At 47.9% G+C, this 19,487-nt stretch overlaps 1 protein-coding gene across 4 annotated transcripts in view; it reads right to left on the reverse strand.

Moving 5' to 3' along the window:
- LOC144502648 (uncharacterized) overlaps window positions 1–19,487 on the reverse strand; it is a 217,417-nt gene that overhangs the window by 157,825 nt on the left and 40,105 nt on the right. For 2 of the 4 annotated variants that reach the window (XR_013499372.1, XM_078226816.1), the window contains exons 6-9: window positions 15,847–15,926; window positions 6,840–10,536; window positions 2,198–2,284; window positions 1,111–1,282 (exon numbers count right to left, since the gene is read on the reverse strand). Coding sequence is in view for 3 of the 4 variants with exons in the window: in XM_078226816.1 (XP_078082942.1) it covers window positions 1,111–1,282; window positions 2,198–2,284; window positions 6,840–10,536; window positions 15,847–15,926 (4,036 nt within the window). In the remaining variant the exon portion in view is untranslated. The remainder of the gene's footprint in view (window positions 1–1,110; window positions 1,283–2,197; window positions 2,285–6,839; window positions 10,537–15,846; window positions 15,927–19,487) is intronic. The other 2 variants (XM_078226818.1, XM_078226817.1) reach the window with 1 other exon arrangement.

Here is a 19,487-nt window from a genome sequence, read left to right on the forward strand (position 1 = left end):
AAGAAAACCATTTTTAAACTCATATCAGTGCTGTCCTCGTCTGTTCAGACAAGTGAATGGATCTAACATACCCATGGTAGGGGTACACAATCAGACTGAAATCACACCATGGGGAAAAGGCCTCTTGGTGTCAGTCCACACTCTGCACAGTCAAACTCAGAGAAATAGGCCATTTGGCCCTTCAATCCAGGAATCAGCCCACTGACCATGGTTTGAACTGTTTATAACGTAATTATATTATTTCTTAAATAAAGAGACCAAAATTAGAATAGAATCCCTATAATGCAGGAGGAGGCCATTCAGCCCATTGAGCCTGCATCGACTCTCCAAAAGAGCATCCCACCCACCCATGCATTAACCATAACTCATCCACTTAACCTACATGGAAACTGGAGCACCCGGAGGAAAACCCATGCAGAAATGGGGAGAAAGTGCAGACTCTGCATGGACAGTGAGCCAAGCTGGGAATCGAACCTGGGTCCCTGGCGCTGTGAGGCAGCAGCGTAGACCACTGTGCCGCCCAGTGCTCCAGATGTGATCTCACCAACTGTAGTGAAACATCCCTACTTTGATATTCCAGTCCCCTTGCAATAAGCAGCATTCTACGCGCCTCCCTCATCACTTGCTGTACTTTCACACTAAGTTTTTGGGATTCACGTACTGAGCACCCAGATCCCTCTGTCCCACCGGTCTCTCTCTATGTAAACAGTCTGCTGCTTTTCTATTTGTCCCGCCAAAGTGGACACGTTCACATTATTGCGCATTTATCCTGATCTCTTAAACCACCAAATGTATATAGTGTCAACATGATCCCATCCTGGACAAAGGTGGGTCAATGGAGAGGGAGGTCAGATCAGCCTTAAAGTGGAATTTGCTGGAGATCTGAATTTACTGCTTGTTCGGTATCCGTAACAAAAACCTACCGATATCCGTCCTGAAAACTCCAGTTAATCTTAACAAAGCTCTGGGTCAGGGGTCAGAGGTGAGAAAGAGTGTTCCCGTTTTCAATGCCCGTAGTGTGAAGAGGTCCTTTCTGATTTTAACCCTGAACGGGCCCAGCTCGGACACTCCTTCTGGAGGGACAGGGTCTGTGCACTGCGTTTTACTTGCCTCTTTTTGCTCCAAACGATGTTGGGGTTCGACATACGCGATGCTCGGGACCAGCGCTGAGGCAGAGCTGAAGGTGTCGGCAGTGACAGTACATTCTGGGGCTGAGGTAGGAGGCTCTGGTAAAGCCAGATACGGTTCTTTGAGGCAGTCAAAGTTCAGGTGCTGCAGGTCACTGTGGGGGGGAGGGGAAGCATAAAGATTACTTTAGAACAAGCCCACCCACTGACACTACAGCTTCCCTGGAAAACAAACCAAGAATCTCAAATTATTTCAAGTTGGTACCAATTAGCAAACATCTTACTCCAGCCAGGGCTGATTGAGACTGGAATAATGGAGTCTCTCCAGTATAGTGCCGCAGTGTTACCGAGACTGTCTGAGCATAGTGCTGCTGGGTTGGCTAGAAGGGGCAGCGTTCCAGACAAATCTCCCGTAGTGTTCAGGGAGCACTCTCCAGTATCGGAACTGCACCGTGTTCAGAAGAACGAACATGGCGGCAGACTCGAGCTGTACTGAGAAACCCAGCGTTCCATAGCAACCCCCACCTGTACCGAGAAACCTGGCGTTCCATAGCAACCCTCGCCCATACCGAGAAACCAGCGTTTCATAGCAACCCCCGCCTGTACTGAGAAACCCAGCGTTCCATAGCAACCCCCACCTGTACCGAGAAACCAGCGTTTCATAGCAACCCCCGCCTGTACTGAGAAACCCAGCGTTCCATAGCAACCCCCGCCTGTACCGAGAAACCAGCGTTTCATAGCAACCCCCGCCTGTACTGAGAAACCCAGCGTTCCATAGCAACCCCCACCTGTTCCGAGAAACCAGCGTTTCATAGCAACCCCCACCTGTACCGAGAAACCTGGCGTTCCATAGCAACCCTCGCCCATACCGAGAAACCAGTGTTTCATAGCAACCCCCGCCTGCACCGAGAAACCCAGCGTTCCATAGCAACCCCCGCCTGTACTGAGAAACCCAGCGTTCCATAGCAACCCCCGCCTGTACTGAGAAACCCAGCGTTCCATAGCAACCCCGCCTGTACTGAGAAACCCAGCATTCCATAGCAACCCACACAAGCAGTTTGAACACTCACATCCTTTTACTGGTTTGCAGAATTAACAAGGACTTTGCTTCACTCAAATTGATTCCATTTGCAGCGATGAGATTGGATGGATGGAAACTGAATAAACAAATGCAAGTTTATCACACCGAAATCTCTAAAAACATTGCAAAGTGACCATAAACACTGATGTGAAAGACGCAAGACTTCCTCTAGTGCATCACTCACCGTAGGACACAGGAGGTTGGGAAACAGCAACACTGAACCACACACAAAGCAACAGGTCAAAGCAGCTACTTCACACAATACAGAACCAAACACAGGGTTTAGATAATGGATTGAGCTTCAATGAGGCTGGAAGAGGAGTGCTGAAAAGAGTGTCCCATCTCGGAGGGAGCTGGGACAGGCTGCACCTCAACGAGGACAACACCAGAGCTTAGGAAGGCAAATGGCATGTTGGCTTTTCTTAATTTTAAAATTTATTCATTAGCGTCGCAAGTATGCTTACATTAACATTGCAAGGAAGCTACTGTGAAAATCCCCTAGTCACCACACTTCGGCACCTGTTCGGGTAACACTGAGGGAGAATTTAGCATGGCCAATGCACCTAACCAGCACGTCTTTCTGACTATTGGAGGAAACCGGAGCATCTGGAGGAAACCCACACAGACACGGGGAGAATGTGCAGACTCCACACAGACAGTGAGCCAAGCTGGGAATCGAACCTGGTTCCTAGTGCAGTGAGGGAGCAGTGCTAACCACTGTGCTGCCCAAGGGGAGCGGAGTACAGGAATGAGGACGTCCTTGCTACAATCGTATCGGGCTTTGGTGAGACCACACCTGGAGTAACGTACATACTCTTGGTCTCTGCATCTAAGGAAGGGGATACCTGCTTTGCAGGTGGCATGGCAAAGGCTCTTTAGATTGGATCCTGGGATGAGAGGCTGAGGGCCTGGATTTTAGAAGAGGGAGGGGCAATCTCACGAAAACATACAAAGGGACTGACAGGGTAAAAACGTTTAACGTTTGTTTATTTGTATCACAAGTAGGCTTACATTAACACTGCAATGAAGGGAGATACGAAGAGGCTGTTCCCCTGGCTGGGGAGTCCAAAACACGGCGGGGCGGGGGCAGTCTCAGGATAAGGGGTCAGGGGTACAGTCCCAGGATAAGGGGTCGGGGGGGGGGGGGGGGGGGGGGTGTGTGTGTGTGTGTGTGGGCACAGTCTCAGGATAAGGGGTCAATCATTTAACACTGAAATGATTCAAAGGGCTGGGAGTCTTTGGAATTCTCTATCCCGGAGGGTTATGGATCCTCCATCGTTGACAATATTGAAGGCTGGGGTAGACTGATTGAGTGTCTCTGGGAATCTCGGGATATGGGGAATGGGTGGGAAAGTGCAGTTGAAACTGAGAATCAGCTATGATCATTCAATGGCGGAGCTGACATGATGGGCCGAATGGTCTCCTCCTGCTCCTGTACTTAAATTCTGATGGAAAGGATAAACAGGGTCGGAAATGAGAATTCAAACGAGGAATATTGTGGGGTGGGGTGATGGATAGTGGGAGAAATATTTGGTGGAAATAACCATTAGCCGGGAGATAAAAATCAGACCACGGAAGAAATGAGGACATCTACAGACTGTTGGAATATTAAACAGGAGAATGACCATTCAGCACCTCCAGGCTATTCTGCCGTTCAGATGGAGGCTGAACCAAAACTAAACAACAGCCAGAATAAATGAAAAACTCTCGAGTTTTCAAAACAGCAATAGGGACCATTAATCTGATCAAATTATTTTGTTCCCATTTAGCAATGTGCACAACACTGGAAACAAAACACGGGAACTGGAGACGAGAACTCCTCGAGCCACAGAGTAATAGAATCATTGAATCCCCAGTGTAGAAGGAGGCCATTCAACCCATTGAGTCTGCACCGACCACAATCCCACCCAGGCTCTATTCCCATAGCAAAAATGGCGTTATGGCTGCTTAAAGGACAGGACTGAATATTAAATATTGCAGGATATAACTGGTTTAGAAAATGGTGTGGAGATGCCGGCGTTGGACTGGGGTGGGCACAGTAGAAGGTCTCACAACACCAGGTTGAAGTCCAGGAGGTTTATTTGGAATCCACTCACCTGGTGAAGGAGCAGCGCTCCGAAAGCTCTTGATGCCAAATAAACCTGTTGGACTTTAACCTTGTGTTGTGAGACTTCTTACTGTGGTTTAAAAAAGATTGGGAAGGAAGAGGGGTGGAGCTGACGTAGTTGCGTTAATCAGAAACAAAAATACTAGTGAGAAAACAAAGGTTCTAACTAACATTAAGATTGAAACAATGCACATGGATTAAGGTAAAGGGTCGGAAAGAGTCAATCATACTAATATAACTAGAGATCGAATAGTGTAAAGGGAGAAATACGTAGGCAGACAAATGAAATGAGCAAATCTCAACTACCCTAAAATAAACTTTCAGGAGTAGGGTGAAGGGAGAAGGGAATATAGTTTTAAAGAGTTTGCACAGGATTCCTTTCTTAGCCAGTACAAGAGGCGCAAGGAGAGTGGAATCACTGTAGGTTCTAGCAATGGGAAATGAACCAGAGCAGGTGGGAGAAATAAGCATAGGGGAGCATCCAGGCAATAGCGACCACAAAATACAATTTGAGTTAATGATCAAGAGACTTAAACTAGACTGGAAAAAAATTATAATAAAGTGGAATATGAATAAAAATTGGGAAGGAAAACTAGAAAAAAAATGACAAAGATAGAAAAGCAGTGGGGAATAAAGAGCTGATGAAGAGAATTCATGAGCTAGAGTGGAGTGATGTATGGAGGGTATTCCAGAGCTTGGGGCCCCGAGTAAACTGAAGGCACAGCCACCAACGGTGAGGGACCTGGTGTGAGATACGATGCAGACAGAACTTTCAACAAGTTCCAAGTTTCCGATGGGTGGGAGGCAGGAGTCCAGCCCAGGGGAGCATTGGATGAACCGAGATAGGAAAGGTACCAGTCAGGGTTTTGGTAGCAGATAAGTGGCAGGGGAGAGCTGAAGGGGTTAATGTTATGGAGATGGTTTCGGGGTCAGAAGTTCATCTTGGAGTCAGATAGGGTGGCAAGGTGGCAAGCAGCCTGTTTTAGCCTCAGACGATGATTGGGGACGGGATGGATTTGGGGGATAGGATCTTCTCAATGCTAACATGGAAGACATTCAGTGCTGAATATCTGACAAGCCAATCAGAGGCAGTGGTCAAGAGGTGACTGAGGTATAGCTGGCTGATGTCTGCGAGGTAGCACAGGGATAAGAAAAAGGAGAGTGCCAAGGGCAGATCTCACCACTGGTGAAGGTAGCTAAATATGATGGGCGGCACGGTGGCACAGTGGTTAGCGTGCTGCCTCACAGCGCCAGGGACTGGCTTGGGTCACTGTCTGTGTGGAATCTGTACACTCTCCCCATGTCTGCGTGGGTTTCCTCTGAGTGCTCCGGTTTCCTCCCACAGTCCAAAAGACGCACTGGTTAGGTGCATTGGCCATGCTAAATTCTCCCTCAGTGTACCCGAACAGGCGCCGGAGTGTGGCGACTAGGGGATTTTCACAGTAACTTCATTGCAGTGTTAATGTAAGCCTACAAAAGAGGGATTCAAAAGAATGGTCTAGTGGGCACATGAGCGGCGCAGGCTTGGAGGGCCAAAGGGCCTGTTCCTGTGCTGTATTGTTCTTTGTACTTGTGACACTAATAAATAAACTTAAACATAAAATAAAGCGACAGGAGGATATGTCAACAGTGTTAGAAGAAGCAAGAGAGCAGGCCAATGTGGAGCAGAGTCTTGGAGCGGTTAGTCTGAAAGGCCATTCCTGTGCTGTGGCAAGTTAATACAATAATCAGAGCTGTGTTTCAGCTTGCTGCATGTGGATTGGAATGCAGGGTAATAGTCACCCTGATTCTGCTTTTACACCTACTTCCCCAGGTACTGATCAGAAACGTCTGGCCCTCAAAACTGCTTTCAAAGCTTGATGGATCAGAGGAAGGCACAGGACAACCTTGAGCTCTAAACACCAGGCAGGTTCCCACTCAATCCTTGCCCAGTAGTAACATCATCAAAAATAGAATTCGACACCGTAAACTTGAGCAGGGAATCAGACTCCTGCTCAGTAGCCAGTGACTGCTACTGGACAAGCACACATTAATGAAAGCATTGATACCAAGGTGCAAAAGCACCCACACCCGGCCTTACGTGTGGCGTATGCCCATTTCTGGGTGAAATACTGGGGAGGGGGTAAGCTGGTTGCCAGTGCCCATAGAACTCTCCGTGTCCTGAAGGTGGTGACTGAAGGGATTAAGAGAATGCACAAAAGTTCCAATACTGAACAGAATTGTGGGGGAGCGGCAAGTTATGATCCGGAATGTGCTTGCTGAAAGGGCGGGTGGAAGCAGACGTGATACTCTAACAAAAGGCAATGCGATAGAAACTCAAAGGGAAACATCTGCAGGGCTGTGGGGAAAGAGAAGTGGGACTGATTGCATAGCTATTTCAGAGAGCTTGCACAGGTGCAATGGGCTGAATAGTCTCCGACATTGCCGTGAAGAGTCTACGATTATTTACCCACCTCCCCCTACCCCAAACACCCGCATTACAAAGACTTTTCTCCCTGAATTTCACCGGATACTTGGCACTAACCTGGGACTGCTCCGCGTGCAGTTGTTGGAAGGGCCGATGATGTTGAATCTCGCAGCAGAATGTAAAGGATTGTGCTGATTCCACCACGACACCACCCTGCCCAAGGCACAGGTCAGCCACCAGAAGGATTTGTCGGAATGAAGCGGGAGAACGAGTCTTTTCAAATCCTCTCCAAACTGAGTTAAGAATGGGCGATGGGCGTTAGGGACTCTGCCAAAATGGCGCTGCCTCGTGTAGAGCCTGTAACAAGCCGGGGATGAAAGTGCTAGAATTGTGTGCAACCCAAACCTGGAACGAGTGCAAGGGCACCTCCCAGCCTTGGAGGGTGAAGCAGGCAGCCAACGTGTCTTGCCAAAGTTGGCATGGTATTGGGAGACCATCCAAGAGTCTTGACGGGAGTGTGGTGGAATAACTGACAAATCAGAGCGTTGATTAACTGTCTCATCGCCCTCGGTGAAAAAGGAAAGCAGCGAAGTCAGGTTGTGATCAGGTGAAACTGGGAAATCTGGGGTAATGAAATGTGTGCTGTCGCTGGGGAAAGGCCAGTGCTGATCCTTGCTGTAAAACTGGACAGGAAGCTTCCCACTGACTGACTGTTCTTTACTCGGGGACGATCGATGGCAGAAAGTGTTTAGACAGCAGGTTTGTTCAGTATTGAAGCAAAACTGTAACAACTGAAAGCGACTGCACATACCCATGGCTATAATAAGGTCAGATGTTGGAGAGAATTCCTGGGGCATTTTTATAGTCTTAGAAAATGCACTCAGACCATTGGCAATGGTTGACAAGTGCTCCAATAGCACAGGCTTTCTGCACCATTCACTAACAGCTAAATCATTCATCTGTATAAGAGGCAGGTTCTTTGGCTTGATTTCTTCCAATGGTTGGACTTTGTGGTCCATGTCAGAAATGACACGCTCCCTCTCTCTGCTCCAACAACCCACCCGCTGTGAAGACCTGTTCACCCACAACTTCTCAAGACTGGGGAACTGCGGAGTACAATTCGATAAGAGCACGGCGTGGTTTAATTTCCTCATCTTTAAACCGGCTAACTCTTTCCTCCTCCTCCTCCTTGCACTTTGCAGCACTTTGAGCTTTACACAGCAAATAGCTGCTTCCTTACACACTGGTGATGTTCCAAACTCTCCAAACATGTCTGCTCTGTCTTTAACGGTTTCATCATCCTTCCTTTGCACACAGCTTGCCTCCTGCTCTCTGTACGGAACACACCCAGTCTGTGTAAATGGTACTGAAACGTATTCTAATGCATGGTTATTGAGGTCAACATCTTGGCATCCATTATTGTTGGAACACATTTCATCATTGTTATCGTAGGTGCAAACATTACCTTCTTTCAATGTCAACAGCTCAAAATGTTTCTTTTGGAAGGCATTGATACCAGAGATTGCATTTGATATCTTGCTTTCCACTTTAATATTTCTAGCCACTGTTAGCTTACTTTCAGAATCGTCATTGGCCAACGTGGCTGTGACCTCACCTTCTGCATCATCATTGGTCAATGCGACTGTGACCTCACCCTCTGCCTCATCATTGGTCAACGCGGCTGGGACCTCATCTTCTGCATCACCATTGGTGAGTGCAGCTGTGACCTCACCCTCTGCATCATCATTGGTCAATGCAGCTGGGACCTTACCCTCTACATCGTCATTGGTCAATGCGGCTGTGACCTCTCCCTCTGCATCGTCATTGGTCAATGCAGCTGTGACCTCCCCCTCTGCATCGTCATTGGTCAATGCGGCTGTGACCTCACCCTCTGCATCGTCATTGGTCAATGCGGCTGTGACCTCCCCCTCTGCAGCCTTCCCTATGTTTGCTACATCTGGAGGTGGCTTTGTCAAACTGTTTTCTTCAAGTATTCTGCTAGTCACACCCTCGACAGAAGCTTCTCGGACCTTCTCATCCTTTATGGGTGCCAAAGAGTCTGGAGAAAACTCAATCTCCGAAAACCTACCATGGGAAAGCACTGCTCCATCAACAGAATCCAATATCACAAATAATCCATCCTCTGCAAGAGCCCCTTCGGTTGTTGAGACTTCAAAGGCTTTTGCTTCATCATCCTCATTCTCAGCGGTTAATTCAATGACTACTACATCTGTAGGTATATCAACTAATTCCCCATCAACCAGAACTTCACAGAATTCTGTCAGTGCCTCACTAGCCAGCTGTTCAGGTGGATATGGACTACAGGCTGTCACACCTACATCCACAGTCAGCCCAACTGCTGTACAAATCTCCATGGCGGTGGCAGTGGTGTCTACAGGTATATCGGCCAACTCACTTGCCGTTAGTTTTCTATCAAATGTCAGCTCATCCTCCGTGGTCAGTTCATCCTCCGTAGACAGCTCGCCCATTGTGGAGAGGTCATCTGTTGTAGAGAGGTCATCCGCTGTGGAGAGGTCATCTGCCGTGCTTAGCTCATCTTCAGCAGAATCCTCAATGGCAATAGAAGTGGTATCTGTAGGTACGTCAACCAATTCATTCACTTTCAGCAGGATACTGGCCATTGCCTGTTCCAAGGAGTACTCACTGGGCAGGTCTACAGACATCTCCATGGTTGTCTCTGGGGGCACCTTGTTCTCGGGAACAGTGCTTGTTGTTGGCACGATTCCTAAAGGCACAGCTTTGGGTGTTGCTGCTATACTCTGCTGACTTGGTGTCGAGTCTGTTGCTGCATCAGTCAACGTGTGCGCTGCCACAAACACCGCAGTTCTTTTGTTCTTTGCAAGTAACTCGGGGGTGAGCAGATTCCCAGCAAGTGTTGCACTGGTCATGGCATCTTTAATAGATGTAGTCACCTCCCTATCGAATGGCACCTCCACGATTTCTGGATTATCTGATGGTATCGCAGGCAACATGCCCTCAACAGCCCCATTTGTTACTTTAACTTCTACGTTTGCCTCAACCCTGGTGGTCAGCTCGCTGGGTGCTAGTGGCCTATCAGCCTCCTCAAGATTTATACAAGTCACGCATTCTCGAATCACTTCACTTTCTAGTGCTTCACAGGTCAAGTGATTCTCTGCAAACCCATCTGTGGTCATTTCACTGCCCAGAGGCACCTGGACAGCTGCTTCATCTGAAGGTGCCTCAGCCAGTCCATTTTGTACAAGGACCCCAACAGTTGCTGCACCTTCTACAGGCACTTCAGTGGCCACCTCACTTTTGGTGAAGGAGTGGCTGGTTGCCATGGTAGCTGAAGGAATTTGCTGAGGCACATCACTGCTCACCGCCTCTCCTGAAGGCACTTCTTGAACCAAGCCAAACTCCACAAGCCTCTCGGTAGCTACCACATGGAGCAGCGCCATAGCCAGCTGATTCTCACCGACTGCATTGCCAGTGCTCCCACTTTCTACCGGCTTCTCAGCTTGGGGGCACTTTGGCACTGTGGCAGGAAGCTTTGCCTCGTATTTCGGGACTCGGGCACCCATGTTTCCCTCAGGCACCTCGCCGCCTGCCCCATTTTCTGTGCACATTTCATTGGCCAGTGCTGGAAACAGATGGCCAGTGTAGACGGATGGTTCCACAGGTTTGTACAGGAGAAAGCCACACTTTGCTTCACACGGACGTAGATTAGCAGCAGGGATTGGTCTTTCACACTGATCCATTACAGTGGAATACTCTGCTCCCTCAAACCCGGCTACCAACGGGGCAGCAGCACAGCTCAAGCCATCTCCACCTGCCAAATACAAAGACAAGAAGACAGTTAACCCAGGATGTCCCGGCATTGGGGAAACATTACAGATATAGATGAAATCTTTGAATCCAGTTTCCTCCACCTCATGATTTGGCCACTGAGTAATTTAAAGTTGCTCCAAGTAAGCCAAATCAGGTGGGGTGGGGGGAGAGAATTTCCTATCCGATCCTGCAGCCCCAATGTAATGGGGCCTTTACAAATCCCAAAGGATTCCGTGTCTGCCTGTCAATTTGAAACCGAAACCATGGCTTGGTTTTTCAAGTTAAGGACAAGGCACTTTCAATTTATAGTCATAGAATCATAGGCTCCTACAGTGCAGGAGGCCATTCAGCCCATCGAGTCTGCACTGACCCACAGTCCCAACCAGGTCCCACCCCTGTAACCCCTCATATTTACCCTTCTAATCCCCGTGACACTAAGGGGCAATTTAGCATGGCCAATCAACCTAACCCGCACATCTTTGGACTGTGGGAGGAAACCGGAGCACCCGAAGGAAACCCACACAGACACGGGGCGAACGTCCAAACTCCGCACAGACCCAAGCCGGGAATTGAACCCGGGTCCCTGGCGCTAACCACTGTGCCACCATGCCGCCAATTTGGACTGGCAGACAAACAGTTAACAAAAACTGGATTAACCCTCAACTAGAATATTGCGAATCGAGACCTGCCACAAAAACCAATCAGATAAAGATGAAAATTGCAGGGTTTTGGAGAACGTGCAGGGAGTGGGGTTAATGGGATAGAGAGCTGACAGTGGGCCAAATGGCCTCACTTTGTGACTCTACGTAAACAATGATGAATACTGGCAGTCTCAGGGTAGAAATGGAAAGTCATAACTTCTTCAAACATTTAGAAGGAATACCCTCGGAAAGCGGTCCTTGATTATTAATGAGGACATGCCCACCCCACCAGCACCCTCCCCGTTACCCCATTTACTTTAGACTGAACCTAAGAAAAAGCGGGTGCAATGGAAAGAGTCTGCCAAACACTCCTGCCTGCGCCCTTCCTCCAAGGCTGATCACAGCAGACATGGCCTCAGACCTCCCATCAAAGTGATGGTGAGCAATTAGATTACAGAAAGGCCCAGGGCAATGGATTAATATTGCAAATCACAGGTACAAAGGAAGAACTTGATTACGCACAACACCTCATTGCTCTGCAGAACGTCTCAAAGCCCTTTTCAGCTAATGCATTGTTAGAGGTGCCAGCAATTACTGTGTCAGGCCATCAGGCCTTACACAAAGATTAAGTAAGTGGTCTGTTATTCAGTTTCTGAGAAGATTGATATGATTAGCTCTACCCCACCTCGACCCCTTTGTTTTATTTAATTTTTAACTGTTCTCTGCCTTTTATTTTCGTGCGTCTTTATTTTTCTTCACCCCCCCACACACACTTCCCTTGTTCTCAATTTTCCTCTCTCCCACCCATCTTCCCCCTCCCCCCAACATCTTCATCTGTCACACCTTACCCTCTGATTTCAGCTTCTCTGCCATTTGGCCATTCACACCTTCTATTCTCTCTATGGGCTGCCATTAGCAGCCCATAGCCTTTCCCCATGTTTTTGTGGCTATGACTCATCTTTCATTCCCTCCCACTGCAGTATAAATACCTCCCACTTTCTATGCCTTTTAGCTTTGACAAAGGGTCGTCTGGACTCGAAACGTCAGCTCTTTTCTCCCCTTACAGAAGCTGCCAGACCAAACGTTTTCTCGTTTGGTTTCAGATTCCAGCATCTGCAGTAATTTGCTTTTATCTGATAGGATTGTGGGGATTCTCTTCCTTCTCCACAGGGGACTTAATATCCACATGAACAACTCTCTGCACAAAGGGGTTTAAATCACTTTGAACTTTTAAATGCAGTGATCCTTGTGCAGGCAAAGAGCAGAAATGATGTGGAGATGCCGGCGTTGGACTGGGGTAAACACAGTAAGAAGTCTCACAACTTCGCTCCGAAAGCTTGTGTGGCTTTTGCTACCAAATAAACCTGTTGGACTTTAACCTGGTGTTGTGAGACTTCTTAAAGAGCAGAAACACAGAGGCAATTCACTCAGCAAACTTTATCAAGGGAGGATGCTACTTTTCAAATAAGAGCAAAGAACAGAAAGTGCTGGAAAACCTCAGCAGGTCTGACAGCATCTGTGGGGAGAGAATAGAGCCAATGTTTAGAGTCTGGATGACTATTCCAAGACCTGAGATTTTCTAGCATTTTCTGTTTTTGTTTCAGATTCCAACATCTGCAGTATTTTGCCTTTATCTTTATAAAGTACAGTACAGCACAGGAACAGGCCCTTCGGCCCACCAAGTCTGCGCTGTCTTTCTAAACTATGATGTGGAGATGCCGGCGTTGGACTGGGGTAAACACAGTAAGAAGTTTAACAACACCAGGTTAAAGTCCAACAGGTTTATTTGGTAGCAAAAGCCTCGAAAGCTTGTGTGGCTTTTGCTACCAAATAAACCTGTTGGACTTTAACCTGGTGTTGTTAAACTTCTTACTTTCTAAACTATGCCCTTCTAAACTAAAGACATTTTGCCTCTACTCGGTCCGTATCTATCTATTCCTCCGTCGATTCATGTATCTGTCAAGATGCCTCTTAAACATTGCGATTGTATCTGTTTTACCACCTCTTCTGGCAGCGCATTGCAGGCACTCACCACCCTCTGTGTAAAAAACTTGCGCCTCACATCTCCTTTAAACTTTCCCCCTTTTACCCTAAACCTATGTCCCGGAGTAATTTCTACCCGGGGAAGAAGACTGCGACTATCCATTCTATCCATGCCTCTCGTAATCCTGTAAACTTCTATCAGGTCACCCCCTCAGTCTCTGACGTCCAGGTGAAAACAAACCAAGTTTGTCCAATCTCTTCTCATAGCTAATACCCTCCAAACCAGGTAACATCCTGGTAAACCCTTACTGTACCCTCTCCAAAGCCTCCACATCTGTATAGCGCGCAAGAAACAATACTTTTCACGTATATTAATAATAAATCAAATCAAAATATACTTCTGGTAGTGTGGTGATCAGAACTGTACACAATATTCCAAATGCGACCTAACTAAAGTTCTATACAGCTGCAACAGGACTTGCTAATTTTTATACTCGATGCCCTGACTGATGAAGGTAAGCATGCCGTATGCCTTCTTGACCACCTTATCCACTTGTGTTATCACTTTCAGGGAACTGTGGACCTGTACGCCCAGATCCCTCTGCATGTTAATGCTTTTAAGATTTCTGCCATTTACTGTATTATTCCGTCCTGCATTAGACCTTCCAAAATGCATCACCTATAGAATCTACTAATAGAATTACAGTGCAGAAGGTGGCAGGTGGCCATTTGGCCCATTGAGTCTGCACCAACTCCCTGAAAGAGTATCTTACCCAGGACCACCCCCCCCCCCCAACCACCAAACCCTATCACCATGGCTAATCCACCTCCCCCCCCCACCCCCCAAACCCTATCACCATGGCTAATCCACCTAACCTACACATCTCACTGCTGCCTCACAGCGCCAGGGGCCCAGGTTCAATTCCCGGCTTGGGTCACTGTCTGTGCGGAGTCTGCACCTTCTCTTCATGTCTGCGTGGTCCTCCGGGTGCTCCACTTTCCTCCCATAGTCCGAAAGACGTGCTGGTTAGGTGCATTGGCCATGCTAAATTCTCCCTCAGTGTACCTGAATACGCGCCAGAGTGTGGCAACTAAGGGATTTTCACAGTAACTTCATTGCACTGTTAATGTAAGCCTAATTGTGACACTAATAAATAAACAAACTTTAGCTTTGGAGTGTGGGAGGAAACCAGAGCACTTGGAGGAAACCCACGCAGACAAGGGGAGAATGTGCAGACTCCACACAGACAGCGACCCAAGCTGGGAATGGAACCCAGATCCCTGGCACTGTGAGGCAGCAGTGCTCACCACTGTGTCACTGTGCCACCCATAGTGCCACAGTGAGCAGTTTGGTAAATCTATAGCACATCAACTGGAGGTGGTGAATGAAGGATACTTAAAGCAACCAACCGAGACACTTGGAACCACTGGAAAAGACAAGAGCTGAGCTGGTTTGATTAAACCAAGGCTTCCATTCTAGACTAACGGGCACTGAATTTCTCATTCGTATCGGTCGAACGGAGTTCAATGTGAGCTCAGTCACTGATTTTGTAAAGACAGACACTCTCCACCACACAGACTGAAGGAATGGGTTGTGGGGTTGGAGCTAATGTGACGGGTCTGTTTCCTGCATATTAAACAGATTGTGGGTGTGTCCTCCAATGGGAGGATCTAGAACAAGGGGGTCACTGCTTAAAAACTGAAAACAGAGAGAAGGCGACATTTTTTCTCTCAAGAGGGTTGAGAGTATTTGGAACTCATCCTGAAAGGGCGGTGGAAGCAGAGGCTTTGAATATTTTAAGGCAGAAATGGATAGATTCTTGGTAAGCAAGGGGTGATAGGTTACCGAGGACAAGCGAGATAGGGATTGGAGGTTGCTATCAGATCAGCCATGATTTTATTAAATGGTGGAGAAGATAGAGGGGCTGAATAGCCTCCTCCTGCTCCTGTACTTCCGTAGGACAACATTCCAACAGTTTACCACCAATTTGCAGAGTGTTTGAATCTATTTAGGAACACTCGTCTGTTTTTAACATAGGATATTGGTCTTTTCCTGATTTATAGGTACAGGAGTAGGCCATTCAGCAAGTCATGCCTGCTCTGCCATTCGGTACTACCATGGCTAATTGGACACTTCGATGCCTTTTACCCTCTCTATCCCCATAACCCTTTACGTCGTCAATCTGAAATCTATCAATCTCTGCCTTAACCATACTGAATGACCAAGCTTCCATTGCCCCCTGGGGTAGAGAATTCTAAACATTCATAACGCTTTGTGTCAAGAAATTTCTCCTCATCTCGGTCCCAAGTGGCTTCCCCCTTATTTTGAATTTGTGTCCCTGGGTTGTAGACTCCCCAACCAAGGGAAACATCTTACCTGCATCTATCTTGTCTATTCTGTTAAGTATTTTGTACTTTCAATGAGATTACCTCCCATTCTTCGAAACTCTAGACAATCCAGGCCCAGTTTGCCCAATCTCTCTTCGTAACAGTCCCGCCATCCCCAGAAGAAGTCTGGTGAACCTTCGCTGCACTCTCTCTATGGCAATAATATCATTTCTAAGGTAAGGGGACAAAACCTGCATACAGTACTCCAGGTGCGGTCTAACCAAGTTTCCATTCAATTGAAGTAAGACTTCACTACTCCTGTACTCAGATTCTCTGCCTATATGTCGAATTTATATGCTCACCGCACAGGCTGGCTGCTAAGGCAGCTGGCTCCTCACCAGACGGGATATGGATTTCAGGCAACTCCACCTTTAGCTTGATGCTGAAAACAAGGGAAAAAAATTAAGAAAAACAAAACATTTTATGGAAACAAACACAAGAAAGGACTCTACTCACTCTCCCCCACTTCCACAGTGCATCATTATCATTCTTCGAGAGCTCTTATGCTTCCCCTTTCCTCCTCCTAGCTAGTTAATCGTCACATTTATCGACTTCCCTCCCCCTTTCCCATCATTTCAGCTTTCGGGTGGCACGGTGGTTAGCACTGCTGCGTCACAGTGCCAGGGACCCAAGTTCAATTCCCGGCTTGGGTCACTGTCTGCGTGGAGTCTGCACGTTCTCCCCGTGTCTGCGTGGGTTTCCTCCCACAGTCTGAAAGATGTGCAGGTTAGGTGGATCAGCCATGCTAAATTGCCCCTTAAGTGCCCAAAGATGTGGAGGTTAAGAGGGAATTAGCCAAAGTGTGTGTTTACAGAAAAGATTTACCAGGATGTTGCCTGGTATGGAGGGCATTAGCTATGAGGAGAGATTGGAGAAACTTGGTTTGTTCTCACTGGAACGACGGAGGTTGAGGGGCGACCTGATAGAAGTCTACAAGATTATGAGGGGCATGGACAGAGTGGATAGTCAGAAGCTTTTTCCCAGGGTGAAAGAGTCAATTACTAGGGGACATAAGGTTAAAGTGCGAGGGGCAAGGTTTAAAGGAGATGTACGAGGCAAGTTTTTTTTTACACAGAGGGTGGTGGGTGTCTGGAACTCGCTGCCGGGGGAGGTAGTGGAAGCAGATACGATAGTGACTTTTAAGGGACGTCTGGACAAATACATGAATAGGATGGGATATGGTCCCCGGAAGAGTAGGAATTTTGATTAAGTCGGGCAGCATGGTCGGTGCAGGCTTGGAGGGCCGAAGGGCCTGTTCCTGTGCTGTAATTTTCTTTGTTCTTTGGGTGTTAGATGCTCTTTCAGAGAGTTGGTGCAGAATCGATGGGCCAAATGGCCTCCTGCTGCACTGTAGGGGTTCTATGGAGAGCCTGAGAGGCAGCCCCAAAATTTAAACTGGCTCTTTGGGCTCAAGGTCACCCGTAGGCAAGTTGTAAAAACTTCGAGATGTAACTTTAAGATTAATTACTGGAAAAAACTGACTGCGAGCAGAGTGTCTGCATTTTCTTTACAAAAGTAAATCAGCATTTTAAAAGAATGCAGTTACTCGCACATGGTGGACAGACACCGGTTAAAACGGTTTCATTTTTGTGTTAAACCATTAAGTTTATATAAAGTTCGGTTAATTCAACTAAACTTTTCAAGCAATATCTTTCAAAGCAATGCTTCAGAGAGGACAGCTGTATTTGCAGCAGCACTGTTCGATGGCAGGTTGTTCTGGGACCCTTGCTGTTTGTCATTTTCATAAATGACCTGGATGAGGAAGTGGAGGGATGGGTTGGTAAGTTTGCTGACGACACCAAGGTAGGTGGTGTTGTGGATAGTTTGGAGGGATGTCAGAAGTTGCAGCGAGACATAGATAGAATGCAAGACTGGCCGGAGAAGTGGCAGATGGACTTCAACCCGGATAAGTGTGTAGTGATCCATTTTGGCAGATCCAATGGGATGAAGCAGCAGTATAATATGAAGGGTACCATTCTTAGCAGTGTAGAGGATCAGAAGGACCTTGGGGTCTGGGTCCATAGGACTCTTAAATCGGCCTCGCAGGTGGAGGATGCGGTCAAGAAGGCGTACGGCGTACTAGCCTTCATTAATCGAGGGATTGAGTTTAGGAGTTGGGAGATAATGCTGCAGCTTTATAGGACCCTGGTTAGACCCCACTTGGAGTACTGCGCGCAGTTCTGGTCACCTCATTACAGGAAAGATGTTGAAGCCATTGAAAGGGTGCAGAGGAGATTTACAAGGATGTTGCCTGGATTGGGGGGCATGCCTTATGAGGATAGGTTGAGGGAGCTTGGTCTCTTCTCCCTGGAGAGACGAAGGATGAGAGGTGACCTGATAGAGGTTTACAAGATGTTGAGAGGTCTGGATAGGGTAGACTCTCAGAGGCTATTTCCAAGGGCTGAAATGGTTGCTACGAGAGGACACAGGTTTAAGGTGCTGGGGGGTAGGTACAGAGGAGATGTCAGGGGTAAGTTTTTCACTCAGAGGGTGGTGGGTGAGTGGAATCGGCTGACGTCGGTGGTGGTGGAGGCAAACTCGTTGGGGTCTTTTAAGAGACTTCTGGATGAGTACATGGGATTTAATGGGATTGAGGGCTATAGATAGGACTAGAGGTGGGGATGTGATCGGCGCAACTTGTGGGCCGAAGGGCCTGTTTGTGCTGTGGCTTTCTATGTTCTATGACTTCAGTGAGACTGAATAGTGAGCTGGAGTGGAATCTCAAGGGAGATAAAACACTTCAAAATGTAACTTGTGCCCATTTTGCACCAAAAGTGGGAAAATCCCCACCGGCAACAACAAATTAAAATCAGAGGGCGTATGGAGGGTGAATATGTTATCATCATGAAGAATTTCATTCCAACAGCAGTGAACTCCACATTCTAATCACTCCGAATTCCCTACCACAGTACTGGTGACTATATTATAGTTTTGACCCTGATGCTTTTTGTGCGTAGACTTCCCCACAGGTGGAAACATCTCCTCCGCATCTCCCTAACTGAACCCTGAGCATTCTCAGCCTGACCCCAACAGTTAAACCCGCCCTCTGGGCGGAATTTTCCTGTCCTGCCCGCTGCGGGAATCGTAGCGGGTGTGACACAAATCATGCAAAGGTCCGTTGACCTCGGGTGGGATTTTCCGGCCTTGCGGCGAGCGTGGCCAGAAAATCCTGCCCTCTCCGTTCTTCTATCTGTGCACAACATCTCCAAAGGTGAAGGGTACCCCAAGATCACAATGCCCACCAGAAAACCAGCCAGCCTTGAATTACGCATCCCACCACCTCAAAATGGGCGGCACAGTGGTTAGCACTGCCGCCTCACAGTGCCAGGGACCCGGATTCGATTCCTGGCCTGGGTCACTGTCTGTACGGAGTCTGCACGTTCTCCCCGTGTCTGCGTGGGTTTCCTCCGGGTGCTCCGGTTTCCTCCCACAGTTCAAAAGATGCGCAGGTTAGGTGGATTGGCCATGATAAATTACCCTTTAGTGTCAGGGGGACTAGCTAGGGTAAATGTATGGGGTTATGGGGTAGGGCCTGGGCGGGACTGTGGTCGGTGCAGGCTCAGTGAGCCGAATGGCCTCCTTCTGCACTGTAGGATTCAATGAAATGAGATGACAAATTGAAGCCTGCCAGTTTGAGGGATGTAATGATCTAACGGCACTATCTGAAAGGCTCCTGAACTCTGAAAGAGTGCCCAGGCCCATATTCATCTCAAAACAGGTTAACTGGGGCGGCACGGTAGCACAGTGGTTAGCACTGCTGCTTCACAGCTCTAGGGTCCCGGGTTCGATTCCCGGCTCGGGTCACTGACTGTGTGGAGTTTGCACATTCTCCTTGTGTCTGCGTGGGTTTCCTCCGGGTGCTCCGGTTTCCTCCCACAGTCCAAAGATGTGCAGGTTAGGTTGATTGGCCAGGTTAAAAATTGCCCCTTAGAGTCCTGAGATG

The sequence above is a fragment of the Mustelus asterias genome, chromosome 13 (genome assembly GCF_964213995.1).
Source record: "Mustelus asterias chromosome 13, sMusAst1.hap1.1, whole genome shotgun sequence".
Lineage (NCBI taxonomy): Eukaryota > Metazoa > Chordata > Chondrichthyes > Carcharhiniformes > Triakidae > Mustelus > Mustelus asterias.